The 19,443-nt window shown below is 40.9% G+C and overlaps 1 protein-coding gene across 5 annotated transcripts in view; it reads left to right on the top strand.

The window, feature by feature from the left end:
- The first annotated feature begins 1,234 nt into the window (after positions 1 to 1,234).
- Positions 1,235 to 19,443, top strand: part of PLPP4 (phospholipid phosphatase 4) — a 132,554-nt gene continuing 114,345 nt past the window's right edge. For 4 of the 5 annotated variants that reach the window (XR_007245323.1, XR_007245322.1, XR_007245321.1 and 1 more), the window contains exon 1: positions 1,236 to 1,776. Coding sequence is in view for 2 of the 5 variants with exons in the window: in XM_048506558.1 (XP_048362515.1) it covers positions 1,721 to 1,776 (56 nt within the window). In the remaining 3 variants the exon portion in view is untranslated. Of the gene's footprint in view, positions 1,777 to 19,443 lie in introns of all 5 variants that reach the window. The other variant, XM_048506561.1, reaches the window with a different exon arrangement.

Genomic DNA, 19,443 nt, shown 5'->3' with positions numbered 1-19,443 from the left:
TTCACAGGGGTGATGGGAATTGTAGTCAATGAACATCTGGAGGGTCAGAGTTGGAAACCCCTGCATCCATCCTAAATGCATCCATTCTACCTGTTATGTCAATTACATGGTAGCCCGATGAAACAGCTGTTTACGGGGAGTGACTATAAGGCTCCTTATTGTCAAGTATTGAACATGACACAGATGCCTGCACTGCATGACTAACTTCAGTCACAACTGCTCTTAAAAATCCTATACTCCAAACTTTGTAGGAGTCTTGTGGGTCCCTCAATAAACTGTTCTCTTTCATATGCTTAATGGCAGACTCAAGGGGGCTATTTGCTGCTTCAGTTGGGAGGAAGGTCTCTGATTTCAATGCAGCCTTCATTTTGTTTTATTGCTTTGCTTCTCAACCTCATCTTCTGGTCCACATTTGATCCAACGTTAAGCTGCTGTTCATTTGGAGATTTCTACAATGGCTCTTAGCAACCAGTTTTTCCCCCTTCACAGCTGCAGACAAATTTCTCTAAGATCAACATAGATTCAGAGGCTTCTTGGTGAGACCCAGGGATTTCCCAGACGAGGGATAAAAGAGCTTTAAAATTGTGGCTGAGCCTTAAATTAGAACACTGCCAATGAGCAGTTCATGCAGATGCCCCATCTGGCCAGCATTACAAAAGGAGAAAATTAGAGGGTCAGCAGGGACAGCCCAGAATAAGAAGAAAAAGGCATTCCCAACTCATACAACGTGATTGCTTCTTGGTAATGTGTATATTCATATGTGAATGATTCCTAAATCCGCACTTCAAACGTTGCACAATAACATGGAAAGGTGCTGCGTGGACATTCTCCAAAGTGGATATTTCTTTTTCTTTTAGGGCACATTACTTTTTCTGGGGTTGCCACCTCTCCCCCTTCTGTTCCTGGCGAACGAGGAGTAGATATCCAGCAGCAGAAGCTTTTCTAATCACTCCCTCCCAATGCTGAGGAAAGCTTCACCTGTTGAATCTCCGCTTTTTGTGGCGGCTGGAATCCTTCCGGCGCGGGGGAAGGGGGTTAATAACCTTACTCCACACAACGCTGCAGCGGCCCCTAAAACTGAATGTGCGTAATTAAATATGTATATATATGTGTGTGTGTGTGGTGGGGGGGGGGGGATCAGGATTTCAGTGCAGATGCCCGTCGCGCCTGCGGTTTGCAAACATCCATGAGACAATCCGGGCAAGGAGGAATCCGCGAGAAAGCGCAGCCCTCCGAAGCCTGCGGCGGAGCAGCTTGCCCGGCGACCAACAGCAACAGATAGTTCCTGGGCTGGGAGGGGCATGGAAATCCCCCAGGATCCCCTCCGTCGAGGCGGCTCTCGAAGACAGAGGGAGCCTCCGCGGGGGCTGCCTGCACTTGGGCGCCCACCAAAGCGGCAAGAGGGAAGCCCCAGCCTGCGCGGCTGTAGTAGTACTAGCGGCTGCGAGTGGGCGGACGATCTGTTGGCTCAGCTGCTCTAGCGCAGTGGGGTTCCAGGCGTCTGTGCCCTGGCCGAAGCGTCGCTCTGAAGCCCGGGACTGGGCATGGTTCTGGGCGCCAGGCGGCACTGGGTCGGGGGGGAGGGCTCTTGGGTTGATCCGGACCGGCGCGGAGCTTCCTCCTATCTCCCTCCCGGGTTTCTTTCCATGGCATTAAAACCAGGGCTGTGAAGCCAGCCGTGTGGATCGACCCTCCTCTTCTGTTTCTCTTGGACCGAACCATGCGGGATCTAGCTATCGAGGTCGGGATACGAGTCCTCCTCTTTGGCGTCTTCGTGTAAGTATTGGGGCAAGTTTTTCCTTCTCTGCACCGACGATGCGTCTCCAGGCGCTCGGTTTCAAACCTACCATGTTATGAACTGGGACGGGCTTGTGGTCCAGAGCCCAGAGAGAGTTGCTTTTGGAAAAGGTGGGGAAGGATGACGCCTGGTCCTGTTTTCCTAAGTCGGTAGCCTCCACTTTACTTGGGAGAATTACCTGGAGACGGAGAGCGAGGGGCCGGGGGGGGGGGGGGGGGGGTAACTGGGATTCATAAGTTATGTTTAGCAGGATAGTTCTGCACTAAAGCTCTGAAATGGGCAGGCAGTTGTATGAGAAAGGGGAAGATGCTGGGTAGGGGTTTTTTTGGGGGGGGGGGAGGATAATTACCCTTGAAAGGGAGGTCCAGGGAAAGCAGTTCTGAAGAGGAAAACAACCAGCAGTTCCAGGAGCAAAAAGAAGAGAGCTCAACACACAAGTGGGGGTGCATGCATGGATCCAAGATACAGACACACCATGAATGGCCAAAGGACCAGTTTTTATACGCCAAAAAGGCTTTCCAAAGCTACAACATCTAGGAATGCTTTTGAATTTTTGTTCTGGAAGTGAAACACAGCGCTGTGTGCATGTTCCCTACAGAGAAGTCAACCCCAAGTTACTGTACTAGCTGTACTGTAAGCAGTTGGATGTCTCCTCCCATGAAGACATGGGAGCCAAAGACTGCAAGAAGAGCACAATACTGCTCCCCACAAAATAGATTCCTGCCAGAGAGTTTTGGGATCTATCTTGTGTGTCAAGCTTGGGTAGAGAGGAGGTTGGCAGCTGTACTTTTGCCCCAGCCCTATGGTGTGGCAGGCTGGACAATAGGGCTAGCTAATCCCCATTGGGTCACCCTAAGGCGATTTAATCAGTGCCCAGAGCAGACCATTGCTTACCCTATCTGCACTCATCCCAGCCATTAGCAATCAATCAATAGTCCAGCCATTCTCTTGGGTCCTCTCCTACTCTTTTGAAGGGACCTCAAAACCATTCTATTTTTTGTCGCTGGCTTTCCTGCTGGCCTAGCTCATGCCACCTCAGGACCCATTCTAACCTTCCAAGGCATGAGAGTTGCTTGTGGTTGCGTGGTATGGAGAAGCATTCTGCCCAAGCTTGGGAATCGCCCCAGGTTAATTATACCTTCTGTTTTCCATCCAGTAGTAAAAACAGAGGGTTGTACTGAGGCAGCCTGAGGAGAGTTTTCCCGACTGTAACATTGATTTTGTATCTCTTTGGGTCGATCACATTTACCTCAACATTAGATGAGGCAATTTTGCTCACTTGGAAAGAAAAAAAAATCCTACAATATTCAGAAACTGATTTCTCTCCTATCTAGTCTAGTCTAGGGAGGCAGCACAGTGGCTAGTGAGGACAAAAAGTCCCTCTTGGTTCCACCATCAATGTAGACGGAATTGGGGGAGGGGGCATGTTTTGTAGCTCTCAAGCTTTGTGTCCACCTCTTTTGGACTCACTTACGCAAGGGCATCCCTTCTCCATCAGCCTGCAGCATCAGTCACCTTTTTCTATCCTTTTCTGCATAGTAACTTCTTAGTCTAGAAGAATGGTAGGTTCCTATGAGCATACTTTGTTCCTGCTCTCCTGTCTTCATTTTGGGGTGATCCTTAGAGACTGGGCTTAGTTGGACCTGCTAAATGGCATTTAGGGAAACTGAGTGGAGAACACAGGCGCTGCAATGGAACTGGGGCTTGGCTTATGTTCTCCTTTCTCTGGCTGTGCCCAAATTCTGCTGAATAGTGTTCTGCTTTTTGCTGAAAGCTGACAATGGAAAGAAATATGATTGTGTTCAGGGGTGCCTTCCCAGTTCCCCTGCACCACTGCTGCTTTCTAATTGTCTGATTTTCTTGTGTTGGGATTGCATTCCATAATTGCAAAGGGTCTCCTACACTTGTGCTGGGTAATTTCCACAGTGTTTGGTTCTGGCACTGCAAACTGTAGCTTGAAAATAGCAAACACATGCAGAGAGAACTGCAGATTCTTATCTTAAAACAGTATGTAGCATGGTTGGGTACCAGTTGTGTTTCAGTTCCCCTTCTGGTATAAGTTATGTAACATGACCTTAAAATGGTGCAGGATCTACTTTGGTTAAAGGGCCAGTTTCTTAAGTCTAAGACTGAACAAGGGAATTCCACAAATGATGTCATGTGACTTAATTTGATTAAGAATGACATCATGTGACTTAATTTTAAGCTCTTTCTGCACAAACCTTCCTTTTGAAAAAGGGAACACTTTTTTGTAGTGAAAATTTTGGCAGATGTTTTTTGTATCGAACTCACTTATCTATAATTTTGCATCTTTAAAGTTGCAACTCAATAGCTGGTATCTGTAAAATCAGGATTCCCCTCCCCTGATGGAATTTGCAGTGAGGTCTGAGTATCTGAAGAGTGTTATCCATGGCAAAAATGATTTGCAGTGCTAGCTTAAGCACCTTAAAGAAACATAACCTTATGGTTGACTTATGCAATCTGTAGTTGTGGTAACAATACTGTATGTAGAGTCTCCCCCAACCCCTTGGCCCCATGTACTTTACTAGTCTTTTTAATGGTGGCCTTCATTCTCTAGATGGGCGAACAATAAAAGCTTATTGTAAGGATTAGTTTTTTGTTAAGTGTTTCTGCACCTTTTAAGCTGCGGAATGCTGCATTTCTGTTGTGTTTGGTATAAATTAAAGCCATTTTTAAACAAGAAATCAGCATCCAAAATAGGGTGGTGTGTTGCTGCAAACCGGAAATGTGATGACCACAGTCCCTATTTCTGAGAATGCTTTGTTCAGAAGTCCAAAGGAGCCAGCAGAAAAGCAACTAGGATCTAACCCAAAGGTTTTGGCTAAATCTTATGGTAAAATATTTTTTTAAAATAAAAAACTGAAATGTTGTGTTGGATAAGTTATCTCATCAGGTTCTAGTAATTTAATATTTTTAATAACTTGTGGCTTCAGCTGTATCACTTGTAGCTATGGGGACAAGAACAGCATCTGTATCAGCTGCGTGCATCAGTCTCCCTTGCTGAATTGGGGCAAATATGTTCAGAACCAGGATATAAGACAAAGAATCTATTTTGAGGAGCAAGTCAAGAAGTCCCTCATCTGTAACTTGGCTGAGTTGACATGTCCCAATTTGTTGTGTATTACCAATTGAAGTAAAAAAATGACTTAAATTACAATGTACTTTTAGTAACTAGATTTTGAAATAGTATGGTCTTTGAGAATAACATGCTGTTCCGTTGCTTATTAGGAAATAGATATTAGTTAATCTTGGGGTGAGGGGTAATACTAAAGGTTAGCAAAATCATCAATCTATTTTTATAGTATTTACAGTCCACCTTTTTCATTGAGATTCAAAGCAGATTACATTGTATACATCAATCCAATCAATAGGACAATACATTTAATAAGCAATGTAACAGGACTAAGGATTGCCAAATTTTAAAATGGAACGGTCTTCTGAACAAAGCACAAGGATTAAAAATAGTGTGTTAAACCATTTTTAAACCATTCGGAACATATCACATCAGTAGAAACGTAGTGCATTAGCCTGTGTCACTCTGTTGTGATGTAGTTTTAGTTCCTTTACAACAATGCCCTCCTGAATAATTTTGTTTGATGTAATTTAGTTTACATATTGGGTGAAATGCCAGGAGACTGGGAGCCTTTCTTCTTGGCCAGGACATTCCTCAGGGACCAGTAAGGGCATGGCCTCTGTATGAGCAATTGTTGATTTTGCCCACCTGTAAGGTGGCACCTGTAGAGGGCCCTGCTCAGATGAGTCAAGTTGTTGCAGTGGGACATAGGTGGAGAAATGGTCTTGTAGATATGAGGCCCCATGGCTATGAAGGGCTTTGTACATAATAGGAAATACCTTGAATTGAGCTTGGTAACTGATGGAGTGACTGCAGAATGATAATAATGGAGTTGTGGCATTTTTCTGAAGTCTCCAAGGTGGTTTCGAGGAAAGACCTATGTAGCAGATATTACTGCAGTCTAATTTTAATGTTACTCTGGCATGTATCCAGTAACCAAACTGGCCAGATCAAGGTAGGGTGCATTTTTGGGACTAAACTAATGATCTTTCTCCAACCCTGTTAGAAATCAATTCTCAGATTTTCAGATGCTCAGATTCTGGTGTGTGAGGTGAAGAGATTACCATCTTCTGTTCAGGTCAATTGCAGTGCAATCCCAAACAGATTTTTTTGGTCATTATTGTAAGTCTCTGAAGTGAAATGACTCATGCTTGATAAATGTGACATCTTCATGTTAGGGCAATTAGTGAATTTCTCCACAAATGTTGTCCTCTGTCACTTTGTTGAAGCCAGGAAGTACAAAACAGCATCAGAATCCATACCTCTGTGTCCTTATTGTAAAAAATGGCACCTCAGTAGGCATGTGTTTAGGCATTATGCTTTTAATGATAATTCCAAATTGTTGTGTGAAATCCTGGATGCTTGATTTGTTATAATAGCAATCACATCACAGGCAGAGTTGTACTAGCCAGAAACATTTTCTGTGGAGTTTTTTGTAGGCGACTGATCAGATGCAAACCACCATGGGAACTAGTCACTTAGACCTGTGCTAGCTGGATGCCTTCTCTTTAAAAAAATCTTTGCAACACTAGAGGTCTCCTTAGGCTGTTTTAGGGGTGTCTGTGCATGTAGAAGGACAATTCTTGGACAATCAGCTAGAGTAGCCTAGTGATGAGTTTTGGACCAGGAAATCCTTCTATCATGAATAGCATGCCTTGGGCAAGCCCAGCTACTTTCTCATGAAAGATGGGGAATCTACTGACCTGTTTTTCAAACTTATTTTACAGGTTGCTGAAATAATGTTTTGAATGATATGGCTACCTTGAAATGTTTTGAGTGATATGGCTACCTTGAGCTAGTGATAAAGCTAAACCTGATGTGGCCAAGCCTTTTAACAACAGGGCCTTATTGTGCAAGTGAAGAATCTGCATTTGCAAAATGAGTAGGTAACATTTCTCAAATGTTCCCATGAACTGTGGTGCTTTTCAGAGCTATTTTCTTCACTGCTGCTGTTGAATCCTTCCACATTTTTTACAAGGAGCTTCTGGAAACAAACACACACAGCTGTGTGGAACAGTTTTATTTATTCATTTATTTAAGGCATTTATTAGTTGCCTTTCTTCCTCATGGAGCTCAAGGCAACTTATCACGTAGATAAAACACATACAATAAAATACATTATAAAGATAAAACCCAAATTCAAACTCAAAACAGGACAGCTATTGAACCAAATGTGGTCCGAAATAAAAACATCTTCAACTTCCTTCTGTTGATCAGAAGTGAGGGTGCCAAGTGCACCTTCCTGGGGAGGTTATTCCATAATTGTGGGGCTGCCATTGAAAAGACCTTTTCTTTTGTAACCATCAAATTCGTTTCTTTGATTGATAGGATAGTCAGGAAAGCCTGTCCCTATGATCTCAATCCCTTGGAAGGAACATATGGGAGAAAAAAATCCTTCAGAAACTCCAGTGCCAAGTCATGTAGGATTTTAAAAGTAAAAACCAACACTTTGAATTGGGCTCAGACAGGGATCAGCCCCTGTCTGTGGTATAATATTGGGGTCACATGATCCTGATAGCTGGCCCAGATCAGCAATTTAGCCTTAGCATTCTTCACTAGCTGCAAACTCCAGATACTCTTCAACAGCAGCCTTGAAGCATTGCCCATTAACTGCAGCCTCCAGACACTGAAGGGTAGCCCCAAGGACAGCACTTTGCAGTACTTCAGTCTAGATGTAACTAAGGCCGTTTCCGCACGGGCAAAATATGACGTCGTCATAGCGGAAAAAAAGCGTCAGGAAGCGGGCGTTAAGCATACTTGGCCGCAGCCAGTCGCCGGTCGGCGCCCGTCGCTTGGCAGCTAAACCGGCGAAGGCGGTGTATGCAGCAGCTTAAAAACCACTCTTTTACATGTGGCAGCTCGCCCTTTTCGATGCGAACAGCATGCAGGCTGTCGGTCACAAATGGCGTCGGGAACCTGCAGCCATGCCCAAGTCGCGCCAGGCGCCCAGCGTCGCTGAGCGCCCGCTTCGCTTGGCGCTTCGTCGCGAACCGTCACATTTCTGCAGGGCTGCGGACGCCCGCAGCTCCGCCTGTCTGTGTGATGAGCGCTTTTTTTTTTGGGATCGTGAATTTCGCGGCGATCTTCAGCGTCGCCTTTGGCGATCTTGAAGCGACTAAGCCATGACTCACGTAGTGAGTGGATGTAGTTGACAAACCATCCAAAAAGCACTCTGAACCTGAGCTCTGAAAACCAGCCACCTGGTTTTCTAAGGTGACTGCTGTGTTGAGTAGCAGTCGCAAGCTATGAACCTGGTCAAGGGGAGTATAATCCCATCTAAGACAGGAGAGATCTCAAGTCCCAAATCTGCCTTTCTACTAACCCAGAGACTTTCTGTCTTGCTAGTATTAAGTTTCAGTTTATTCACCCTCATCCAGTCCAGTACTGTCTCTAAGCACTGGTTCAGAACATCAAAAGGATCCTTGGAATTAGATGGGAAAGAAAAATAGAGCTGAGTATCACCTGAGCATTGATGAAACTATAGCCCAAACCTCCCGATGACCTCTCCCAGGAGCTTCACATATATATTTAAATAGCATAGAGGATAACTTCAGACCCTGTGGAACCACATAGATCAGTGGGTGTAGGGCAGAATAGGAATCCTCCAGCACCACACTCTTGGAAGTCCTAGATAGGACTTGAATCACTGTAATATGGTGCTTCCCTGTCCCAGTGCTGAGAAGTGGCTCAGCAGGAAATGATGTTTGATAGTACTGAAGACTTCTAGATGTGCTAAAACATCCACAGTCAATCTGAATGAATCACATGTACTGTTCTTGTTCAACTCTAAACTTGTATCTATAGCTGTCTGGTATTTCCTTTTACTTTGTCCATCCAGGGCACTTAAAATTTCAGGAGATGCTGTGATGGAGAGTGTATTCTTGCATAAGTATATTTACAAGAGTAATGCTTGGAATGGAGTGCTCCAAATAATGTCTTTACTACTTGTAGACACTATGTCCATTATTTTTGCTGCCATACTATGAAGTGCTCTTGGCTGTGAGAAAGAAAAGGTCTGTCAAATTAATGGGAACAGGCTGAAAGTAAGCAGGAAAGATGAGAATACTATTGTCAGAGATTTCAGTGAAGAATCAATGTCCTGTTGTTGATATCAGAGAATATTACTCAGGAGCACTGTGATATCCTTAAGGAAATAGTTGCCAGATATATTTTCTTAGTGTGGTTTCCAAAGAACTCTCCAAGGTAGTTGTTACTAGACTGATCCATGGTAGGTTGGGGGAGCCCTGGTCTCACCCTTGGCCATATCTGCCTTGCAAAATAACCTGCATCTCCCTCTCTTAAGGAGATTAAGGTAAAAACAGTTTCTGCTGTGGAATCCCATTTCCACCTCCAGCCCTGCTCTATCTGCCTCACTGAAAAAAAGAACGTTTTAATATTATTGCTCCTGTCAGCTATCCTCCCAGGAAACTAATCTCATTCTCCTTAATTTCTACTAACTTCTCTCCAAGACCATTTTATTTGTGTTACAACTTTTGTTTTACAGTTGTTTTACAACTGTGATTGTCAGCTCCTTTCCCACCTCCTGGCCCTCCCTGGCTTAGCCATTTAAGCCAGGGGCTAAAACCATTAGATTTCCTACCCAACACTTAAGTTTATCTCTCTCTCATCTTTTCCCACAAGGCTTCTTGTTTTCTTGAAGGATTAAGGGTCTCTGCATAACCAGAGGGCCCATTTCTTCCTTTAAGTAGTCCCTTCTCCGAACAGTGTTCTATATCTTTGGAAGCCTCTTTGGCTGTTGATATTGTCCCCAATGCATTAGTTCTTCTACCAGAACTTAACACGGGTTGCTAAGCTCTGTTCATCAGACCATTTTGCTCCAAGATAAGGTAGTATAACCCTTCCCCACAGATTCCACTCTTCCAAACCTATTCACTCAACTCTGTCTATATCCTTGGACTGTGTTTGTGTTCTGCTGCTTTGATTATCATGTGATTGTGCATTTAGGTTTTTTTTTTGCCTTGTAATAAAATCGATAAACTCATTTCACGATCTTGCAAGAGCAGCTTTTCATAAACTCTAGCAACCAAGATTCTGATCTTGCCTAACAAGGTCTGTCCTTTGCTAATTCCCCACCCTAAAAGGGGCAGACCCCAGAATTTTGAGTAATCTTAAGTGATCTTAAAGCTGTATAATAGATGGTTTTTCCTTGGTGGATCACCATAGATTCTAATGTCTATTGTGCAAATGTATTGGTTATTTCTCTACCTCTGCCACCCGGAACAATGTGTTAATCAAGCAACCATCACCTTTAGCCAGGATCTGTAGAAAACAGTAACTTAAACTATGCAAACTGTTCAAAGGTCCTTTTTTTCCCACAGGCTCTTTATGGCTTCCCATTTTCTCCAACTATCTCATAATGTCCCGAACTGCTGACACTTCTTTTTCTGACTTTTGGTATGGCAAAAGTTAGACACACGTGTACATTTTCTAACTGTAAAAGTTATAATGTCAAAGCTATTTTTGCCATTTGAGTGTGGATCCATATCACTATCATGTTAGTGGTTGCTTTAAAGTCGTACTGTGAGTATGGCTTCCTTGATCACAGCTGCTGGTGCTAATGAAAAAAGGAAGCTGTATTTAAAATGCCAAAGGTGCCTTTTGGTGTCTTTTTCTCAACTGTTTTTGTAGACATGGTACATCACCTGAAAAAGTGCAGCATAGAATTCAAATGGTCCTTGACCCACAGTATATGTAATATGGTAAGAATGGATATAATATCGTCTGGGCAGACCACTATCTCAGGTGGAGTAATATAACGTCCCTATTTTCATTTACAGAGTCCCAACTCAGCAGGACTTTATTCTTGGCTTTCAAAACTGTTCAGGGGAGATTAATTGTTGATGTGAGTCCTTGTCATTCCTTATGACCACAAGCTATGTCCTTAACTGTGGTGGGGTGTTAGAAAGTCTTTAGACAATCAATACATGGAGGGAGTGCAAGATTTTACCTGCTGTCCTCACTCTCAACATCCTCGATCGATCACAGCTGCTGAACCATGTTGGAAATGATTCTTTTCAGAATTGGAGCACTTATTTATATTGAAAAAATATAGTAAGTCTGTGTACATAGGTTGTTTGCATGCCACAGTGGACTTGCAAAAGTTAAGGTGCCAAACTATGTGTACAGAACCTATGTATGTACAATTTGTGTAACTCTGTTCTGATCTTTAGATAAGTGTGTGAAGGTGGGACATGAAAGCAGTGTGTTTGATCCCATTTTCTGCTCCACAAGATGGTTGTCAATGGTTTCAACAACTGAGCATGGCTAGAACTGATAGGACCTCTGAGATAAATGTTGGTACAATTTGTATTGTACATTCAACACACATGGATGTTTGAATAAACTTTTTCCAGTTTAGATAAAGGGTGAGGGTGCACTTGCATATGGAAAAAATTCTAAATGAATAATGGAATAAGGAGGAAGTGAGGAATAATGTAACCCTTTTAAAAGATAATAATGCACTTTTAATTGGAAGAGATTTTTCAAATTATCACCTCCTTTCTAACATTTCTGTTGATCCTAATACTCTTCCAGATCTGAACACTTTCATAGTAAGGCACACAAGAAAGAAAACTCTTATTTGTTGCTCGAAGTTTAGCAGGTAATATAACACCACAAGTGATAAGTGGAGAAATCAGCTATCCATTTATTTTAAATATTTATATCCTGACTTCCTATTTTTACAAATGGTTTTTACTAGGGATGTTCAATTGGAAATTTACTAATTAAAATCCGACAAGAACTGCAGCCATTTGTAAATATAGTAAATGATCCAACACCAAACTGATTTTTTTCTTACATTTTGGAGCAATAAGAAACCTAACAGTTATTGTACTGCTTCTGTTTCTGTATTATTTTATGGGTTGCTGGAGAGACAGTGAAGATAGAGAGCAATTCAGCAGATCTTTGTATGAATGGGGTATCAAGCAACCAAAAAGGTTAGCCAATCTCCTTGCCATATGGGGTGATTTCCCTTGAATTTTTTGTGAATTTTTTGCCCCTTGAATTTTTTTGCCATTCATTACACAATCACTCTGCATTTGGTGGAGCTTCCTTTTTCTATATACATGCAAGTTTTATGAGCAGTTTTGTTCTCTGGCAATGTATTGACTGCTTGTATCTCTTGGATATGAGTTTTCTTTCTTATGTGCCTTCTCATCCTCACCTAAGACTCCCCCAGTAAGTATGAATGCATATGTGTGCTCTTAAGATATGCGAGAGAGATCAGTGATGCTGAAGGATTAGATCATCTCTGAAAGAATCACTGATTGGAAATCTGTGATATCTCAACTATGAAGATGTGTGCCACTGTGGGATGGACCCATCACATGTAAAGTATGTGTATGCATTTGTTTGTCTTATTTTGAAATAAAACTGGAGTGCATGTGTATATCAGTTAAGGTGGCAAGGTGTATATCGATTAAGGTGTATATCCATTAAGATCTGGGAAACTGCAGTTCAAATCTTCACTTTGCCATGGAAACTTGCTGGGTGACCTTGGGCCAATTGCATGATCTCAGCCTCAATCCTGGCAAGTATTTGGATGGAAGACCTCTAAGGAATACTGGGGCTTGACATGGAGGCAGGCAATCAAAAACCACCTCTGAAAATCCTACCGAGGTCACCATAAATCAGCACGCACACACACAGGCTGAACATCAGTTGAAATGCTGAAATGAATGGAGTATAATGAAGTATAGGAAAGAGACCTATCTTCTCACCCTCACACTCTGTTGGTAAACCATCCCCATTGTTCCCACCATGTATTGGAGCAATAAGATGCAACCCGCTCTGTAGTTCATACCTGCTTATGCTTATTCTATAAATGAGAACTTCAAGCCTATAGAACCAAGTGCCTCTCCTATCTGCATAAAATTTAGTAAGGAGGATCACTTGGGCAGGGAGTGATCCCTGAGAATTTTATTCCAGTTTTGTGGAAGAGACAATTGCACAAATAAATGTTGTTTTCATTGAAATAATTTGAAAGGACAAATTTCCTAAGTAGCTTTATTTCTGATATTAAAAAGTGAGATTCTAAGGTTTGTTTTTTTAATGACAAAGGAATTTGACTTTTTGCCACATTCCAACTTTTTGCTCTAATATATCAAAATTGTGAAATTGCACACATCTGCCATTTTCAGCATTTTATGTTAATGGTAGTGGTGTTGTTGTAGTTTAGAAATATTGGCAGTGTGGTTGTTTCCCAGTTGCTGCACACAAGAGATTTCTTCTCCATTCTCCCTGCTGCCTAACAAAGAATGGGAACTGTCCAGTGTGACAGTGCTGAAAAGCTGTTCCAGGACAGAATGTACTGCTTAGATTTAGTACTTTCCCCTTCTGCTCTCACAAATACATGATCAGTATTGTTGCTGCTGAAAAGTGTGCACATCATATATAAGTGCTAGACACATTTGTGTACACATAGTTGTTTCCCCCTCTCCCCCTTTAGCATCATTTTGTGTGCCTTGGTCGAAGATCCAGATGGATTATTTGCTTTAGTAAAACATTTTCTTGGTCAAAATCTATCACAGAGCCCTGTGGCTCAAACATCTATCTGAGTTCGAAGTGTGAGTCTGGAACTGCACCAATAAGAGTCTTTGGAGTAATAACGCTACAAGGAATTGTTTGAGATGGTATCATTTACACTTGATGAACTAGTAATTAATAGCCTAATTAAAACCAAGTAACTAGAATCTTAGGCATCTAAGAACACCAAATACTGAAGGTTATCTCTTCCCTGAGGGTTTTCTCCCACTGCTAGACATTATCTTACTTCTACTTATTCTAACTTATGTGTTTGAATAGCATGATAACAGTTCAAATGGAGGTGGGTGGGGGCAAATATGTGACCTAGAGCTATCTCTTCAAGGATGATTCAAAGCCAAGGAGACATAATGTGTGACCTAGATTTAAACCCAAATTAGATATTCCACTCCCAGTGCTATTGTTTTAATTTTTCAGGACATGTTTGGTTTACTGATGGCAGAAGCAGGAGAGAATATGGAGCCTCTTCTTCACTCCTGCACAAAAAGTTGACATCTGATCCCTTTAGTTTCCCTGCTGGATAGATGCTTATATCTTTCTCCATCCTGTCTTGCTTTCCAGGCTAAGATGGAATTTGACAGCCAATTCCTATTCCTTGATCTTCATTAGAAAAAGGCAGAAAAGGAAGTGTGTCCAAACTCTGACCTTTCCCTGAAGTGGGCAGGGATTAACTTAAGACAGAACAATGCTTGAAAATAATTTGCCTCTAATTATTTCAGTGGAGTTATTTTTATAACTTCCTTTCTGTCATTACCTGCTCTCTGTACCATGATGAGAACAGAATGATGTAAAAATGAAGTGTGTGCATGCGCATGTGCAAATCTGGACTTTAAACTATTTTGAATGTAGTTTTTAAACAAGAAAGGCTTGGGTATGGTTCTGTCAGTGTTTCAGAGCTTTCTGACAGCAGCTGATATGACTTTTAATCTTTTCAGTTTACACTGAATGGTAAGTGATACTGATTGAAGAGCTGTGTTTTATGAAACAGCCTAAACAACATATTTATCAAATAGAGATGCTTAAGAACAAAATTGGTGTAGTATCTCCTAGCCTACAAAGGGTTTTTTCTTTTTGTAAAAGAGAGCTTATTAGGTTTATGAACTTTTGGAATATAGCAGTAGCAAGACGGCACTTGATATGCTTGAGTTTTTGGTGCAGTAGATAGATATCCTTTACTGGCATGAGTTACAGGGTTTAAAATAAAATACAGAAATTAAAAGATAAAATACAGAGCAAAAGATAAGATTGTTTGTTTATGACCATACATAAAAACCTGGCTGTTTGCTCTAGAGCATCCCTGGATTCATTGTTTAACAGATAAACAGTCTTCTGCTGGTCTGTCCAGCACTCTAAGCCCATCAATAAAGTGGAGAGAAACTTCGTTCTGGCTCTGGTATGATGTATAGTTTCTGCAGTTTTCAATGTGCAGATGCGGAAATATTCACTATGGGGTGTATTGGAACCTCTTCCATCCCTCAAAGCGGAAGGAAGCACATTGCATCTGGCCAAAGTGATGTCACATCGGTGCTCCAGATCGGAAAGAGCAAACAGATATCTGGCCATGCCTAAGCCGCTGTAGGAGATTCCAAGAGAGAAGGCAGAGCAGCAGAACTTTTTTGCTTGGGCCATCAATTTCTGCTGTTCTAATTCAAAAAGTCTTGATTTTACAGCAGAGAACACCTCATTGGGAGGGAGTATAGCTATACCGTCTGGAGGTAGGCTCAAGGCATGGAGCTTCACTTCTGTGTGAGCCCACTATTCAGAAGCATGCAGAAAAGTTAAAGCTTTGGCACTGAGGTTCAAGTCCTCATGCCTGAAGCAAAGCTGAATCCAGTACTTGAGCACTGTAAACCAAGCCCTGGTCTCCAGAAGTTGTTGTCTAGGTTCTGGGCACAGAGTGTGTCACCCCAACTATTTTGTACAGAAAGGTGGATTGGATCCACTTGATATTTCTATTCCAGGATGGGATCCATAAGGGAAGATTTTGGTGCTGTCACATTTAGTACAACCTAGAATATTAAAAATGTTATTTTTTTGACTTTGGCTTTTACTACGAAGTCTAGAGCCTACTAATGATTAAGGTAACGTTGGCTATTATTAATAAGGATTGTTCTACACGTGATTAAAAACAAAGGCTGATTCCGCATGGGCCAAAAACAGCAGTGTGAAAACGGTGTGAAAATGGTGTAAAAGGGTTTAAAATGGTGTAAAAGGGTTTATACTGTTTTTACACTGTTTTCACACCGCTGTTTTTGGCCCGTGCAGAATCAGCCAGAGTATTTGCAGGCTGTTTGTCATAGTTTGAGATCCTTGCTGATTGTGTGGTAACTGAAATATCATTTTGGGTATTGGACCTGGCATCTTAACCACAGTTTTGTTAACAGCATCCTTCATATATATGAATTTATCTACTTTCATCTATATATGAATGTAGATAAACATGTATGCTGTTACTGAATGTTCGTTGTGTGATACCTGTGTAATCCCATGCCACTTAATAATAAGCTGTGTATATTCGCTTTAACACCAGCATTCTAAGCCTGTCTTTTGGAAATAGCATGGCAAATATACCACTTAGCAAATAAAGCTGGATCTAAAGGGTCATTATGGCATGTGCCTTACCTCATAATTGCACATATGAAAACTCTTAGCTTACAATGAAAAGCTTGGCCATGTTTCAGAGTTCAAATTTGTCTGTGTGTATGTGGGGAGGGGTGAGGGTGGAGTATTGTTTCACTAACAACAATAATGTTATAGGACCTGACTACTACCATCAAATTATGCAGTTGTAGATAATTTTGTAGTATTTATATGTTCCAATATATGGTGTTCTTTGTTTTATAAAGATAATTACAAGATAAGTAATCCATCAAGAGTGAGAAGGATTCCAAGGGTTACTGTTCAGAAAAGACTGTGGAATAGATGCTACAGTTTTAATTGGGCAGTGTGACTTTATGTCTTTTGAGGACAACTTCTTTTCTATTAGAATATCTAGATATCACAGTTATTACATGCTGTATTCAAGTGTGCTACACAGCTGTATACAAATAGTGAGAATTTTCCTTTTGAACCTGTTGATTGAATTTTGGTTACAATTGACTTCACTTGTAATGCTGATTGCATGTGGAGAGTACTTTGAAGAGTGTATGTGTGTTTTACTTGCAGCAGGAAACATAATTCATTTTGTTGCAAAATAATATCAATGATCTCTTTCTCCTTAGTAGATAAATAATAATTAGCCTCAAGTCATCTTCCTGGTGCGATTGCTTAATAACTGTCTGGCTGTTTACAATATCCATTTTAAAGTGTCTTGTTTTAAATCTATCTTGTAATTCCTAACAATCCAATAAAAGCTGTAAACTATAGTAGTCTTGGGCTGTCCAGCACTGATGAGATAGGTGTCACTGAACTAAGTGGAATTTGCTTTCAGTCATCGTTTATAGGATCAAGTTGTGCAGGTGTTTCAGATCTGAAAGGAGACTTTTGTGTGTGTTAATAATTGCACAGGAAGGAACCATTTCTTTGACTCATTCATCAGCATGCTTGAAACTGCTGCATCTGAAACTTACACAGTGTCATTCTTGTGATGAGTAGTTTTGGAGAAGGGTGTCATGTTGCCCTATCAAAAGGTGACATAGCTGCAATAATAAGACAATGCAGTGAACCAAAGTGCTTGAATTTAAGCAGATGCACTTCCACAGAAAGGAATGATGTGCGTACAGGTTGGAAGATATGCATTTGGAAGGTTCATGGGGAGATGTGGGTAGGACATTTGCAATCATTGCTAGTCTTTGAGACCCTAACAACGGAGGTTAAATGTGGTCATCTTTATCATTCAGATTGTCTTTAAAGCTGAAACACTGCTGGAACCTGTCTCAAATTCTGTTATTACAACCGAGAAGGTGAAATACTATAATAATAATAACATAAACAACTTTTTAAAAGCACCAATAAACATATATATTCCCTTCCCTTGGTGTATTTCAATGAATCTTTTTATACCTTTTTGTAATTTATATCAGAAATATAAATATGCTTTTCATTCCAAAGACTATAAATCAACCTGCTTGGCATTGAGCTCCCAAAGAAGTTCATTTTAACTTCAAAAGTGGTTTTTTAAAAAGTCTAAGAGGCTGTTAAAAGCCAAATTTGAATGTAAGCTTTGTATAATAATGTCTTTGTTGACAGTATATCATATCTCAAATACTTAAATGCCACAAATAAGGAGCCTTTTGGGATTGGTAGTTATATATATGCCTTAGAATCCGTCATCCAAAGCAGCCATTTTCTCCAGGGAAACTGCTCTTAGTCTCCTGTTGTAATAGTGTCTCCTGTTGTAATTTCCCACTATTACAGTTGTAATAATGGGAAATTACCAAGTGCTACTGTAACCTCAGCTTGTGGGTTCTGTGGGGCAGTACTTGGAAGGAGTTGCAAAGAACCAAATTTAAACAAAACAGTTTACTTCTCTTTACAAATAACATTAAACATCAACATTTAACATGACAATTCAAGGTCCTGTTCAGGTTGCATTTCAAGTCCTTCTAGTTACAGTCTACTGATACTGCCAAGTCCAATTCTTCTTTGCAAGTGGGTTGGCTCCTGAAGGCTCCAAGGGCTTGATGAACAGGATGCAACATGATGAAGGTTTCCAGGAGAACTCTCACCCATTACAACCACAAAAGAAACCCTGAAACAATAAACTCCAACATTTACAACATAGCAAAAACAAACAACTACCTTCCCAGTAGTTCCCAATAATATTGCAGTTTACCTTAACAAGGTGTTAAGGGCTTGTAGAAATCAAGGTCTGAGTCTGGTAGCCTTGTCTTCTCCAAAGAGCTCTGCAGCCTTTCTGCTGCTCTGAGTCTCCACCCCCTTACTGGTTCAACCCATTCTGGGCATGGGGGTTACACTACCTGAAGGTGTCCCTAAGATGGCATGTAAGGCCACACTCCCAAAAACCCTTTCCTCAGAGTAAGATTATTGAATAAAATGAGATTTACTTCTGGGTGTACTGGTTTAGGATTGCACTGTTGTCAGTTTTGGGCTTGGCAATTTTTCTGTTAACTTTCATTGAAAATAACTTCATTTAAATAGTGCAGCTGTGATTTTGGTAACACAGTTTATGTTCTTCAATGCAACGTATCTCTTGATGCAACAGATGTTGGCAGATAAGTAATTTCCAGAAATTTAAATGTTTTTAGGGGGAGGGAGAAAATTGAAGCAAGCCTTTATTATCCAGCCTAAACTTATGTTACTGCTTTAAAACATCAAATGCTTTATAATTTAGTAGACAAAGTGGTGCTATGAATTTTAAAAGTACAAACACCTTAATTTTCTATAGACAAAAATATAGTACATGCAGTACTCAAGAGAGAGCTGCAAGCTATTGTGCTTTACACTGCCATAGCATATTGATCTTTCTTTTTTGCATCTAATATTCAGGTAAAAATAAAAGTTGAAAAAGGAACATCCAAATTTTGTAGTAAACAAAAACAATTTGATCATTTCTGTAGAAATATTGCAGAACTAGCAGCATATTTATGTATTAAGTTAAACTCTGCAACATTTAACATATGTAACTATTCAATAGTGTATTATTAAACACACTATCACATTTTAATTGTAGATAGAATTAGTAACCTTTAAACAAGGACTTCAGCAGGATAGAATGTCATAGAATTCATCATTCAAAGCAGTTATTTTCTCCAGGAGAACTGATCTTGGTTGCCTGGAGATCTTGAAACAGTAGGAGATCTCTAGGAACTGCCTGGAGGTTGGCAACCCTAGGGGAAAGTCAGAAAAACCTGTAGTTTCCCCAACCTCATTTTTCCCCTTTTACCCTAATTGTGCACGTGTTGTGTGTGTGTGTGTGTGTGAATTCTCCTTGAAGTCTAGCTGATAACCTTCCTAACTTTGTGGTGTGTGTGTGTGAATTCTCCTTGAAGCCTAGCTGATACCTTCCTAACTTTGGCTGTCAAAA

This window comes from Sphaerodactylus townsendi, linkage group LG08 (genome assembly GCF_021028975.2).
Source record: "Sphaerodactylus townsendi isolate TG3544 linkage group LG08, MPM_Stown_v2.3, whole genome shotgun sequence".
NCBI lineage: Eukaryota > Metazoa > Chordata > Lepidosauria > Squamata > Sphaerodactylidae > Sphaerodactylus > Sphaerodactylus townsendi.
Note: the sequence above shows the minus strand (reverse complement) of the source record. Positions and strands in the feature narration are given on the sequence as shown.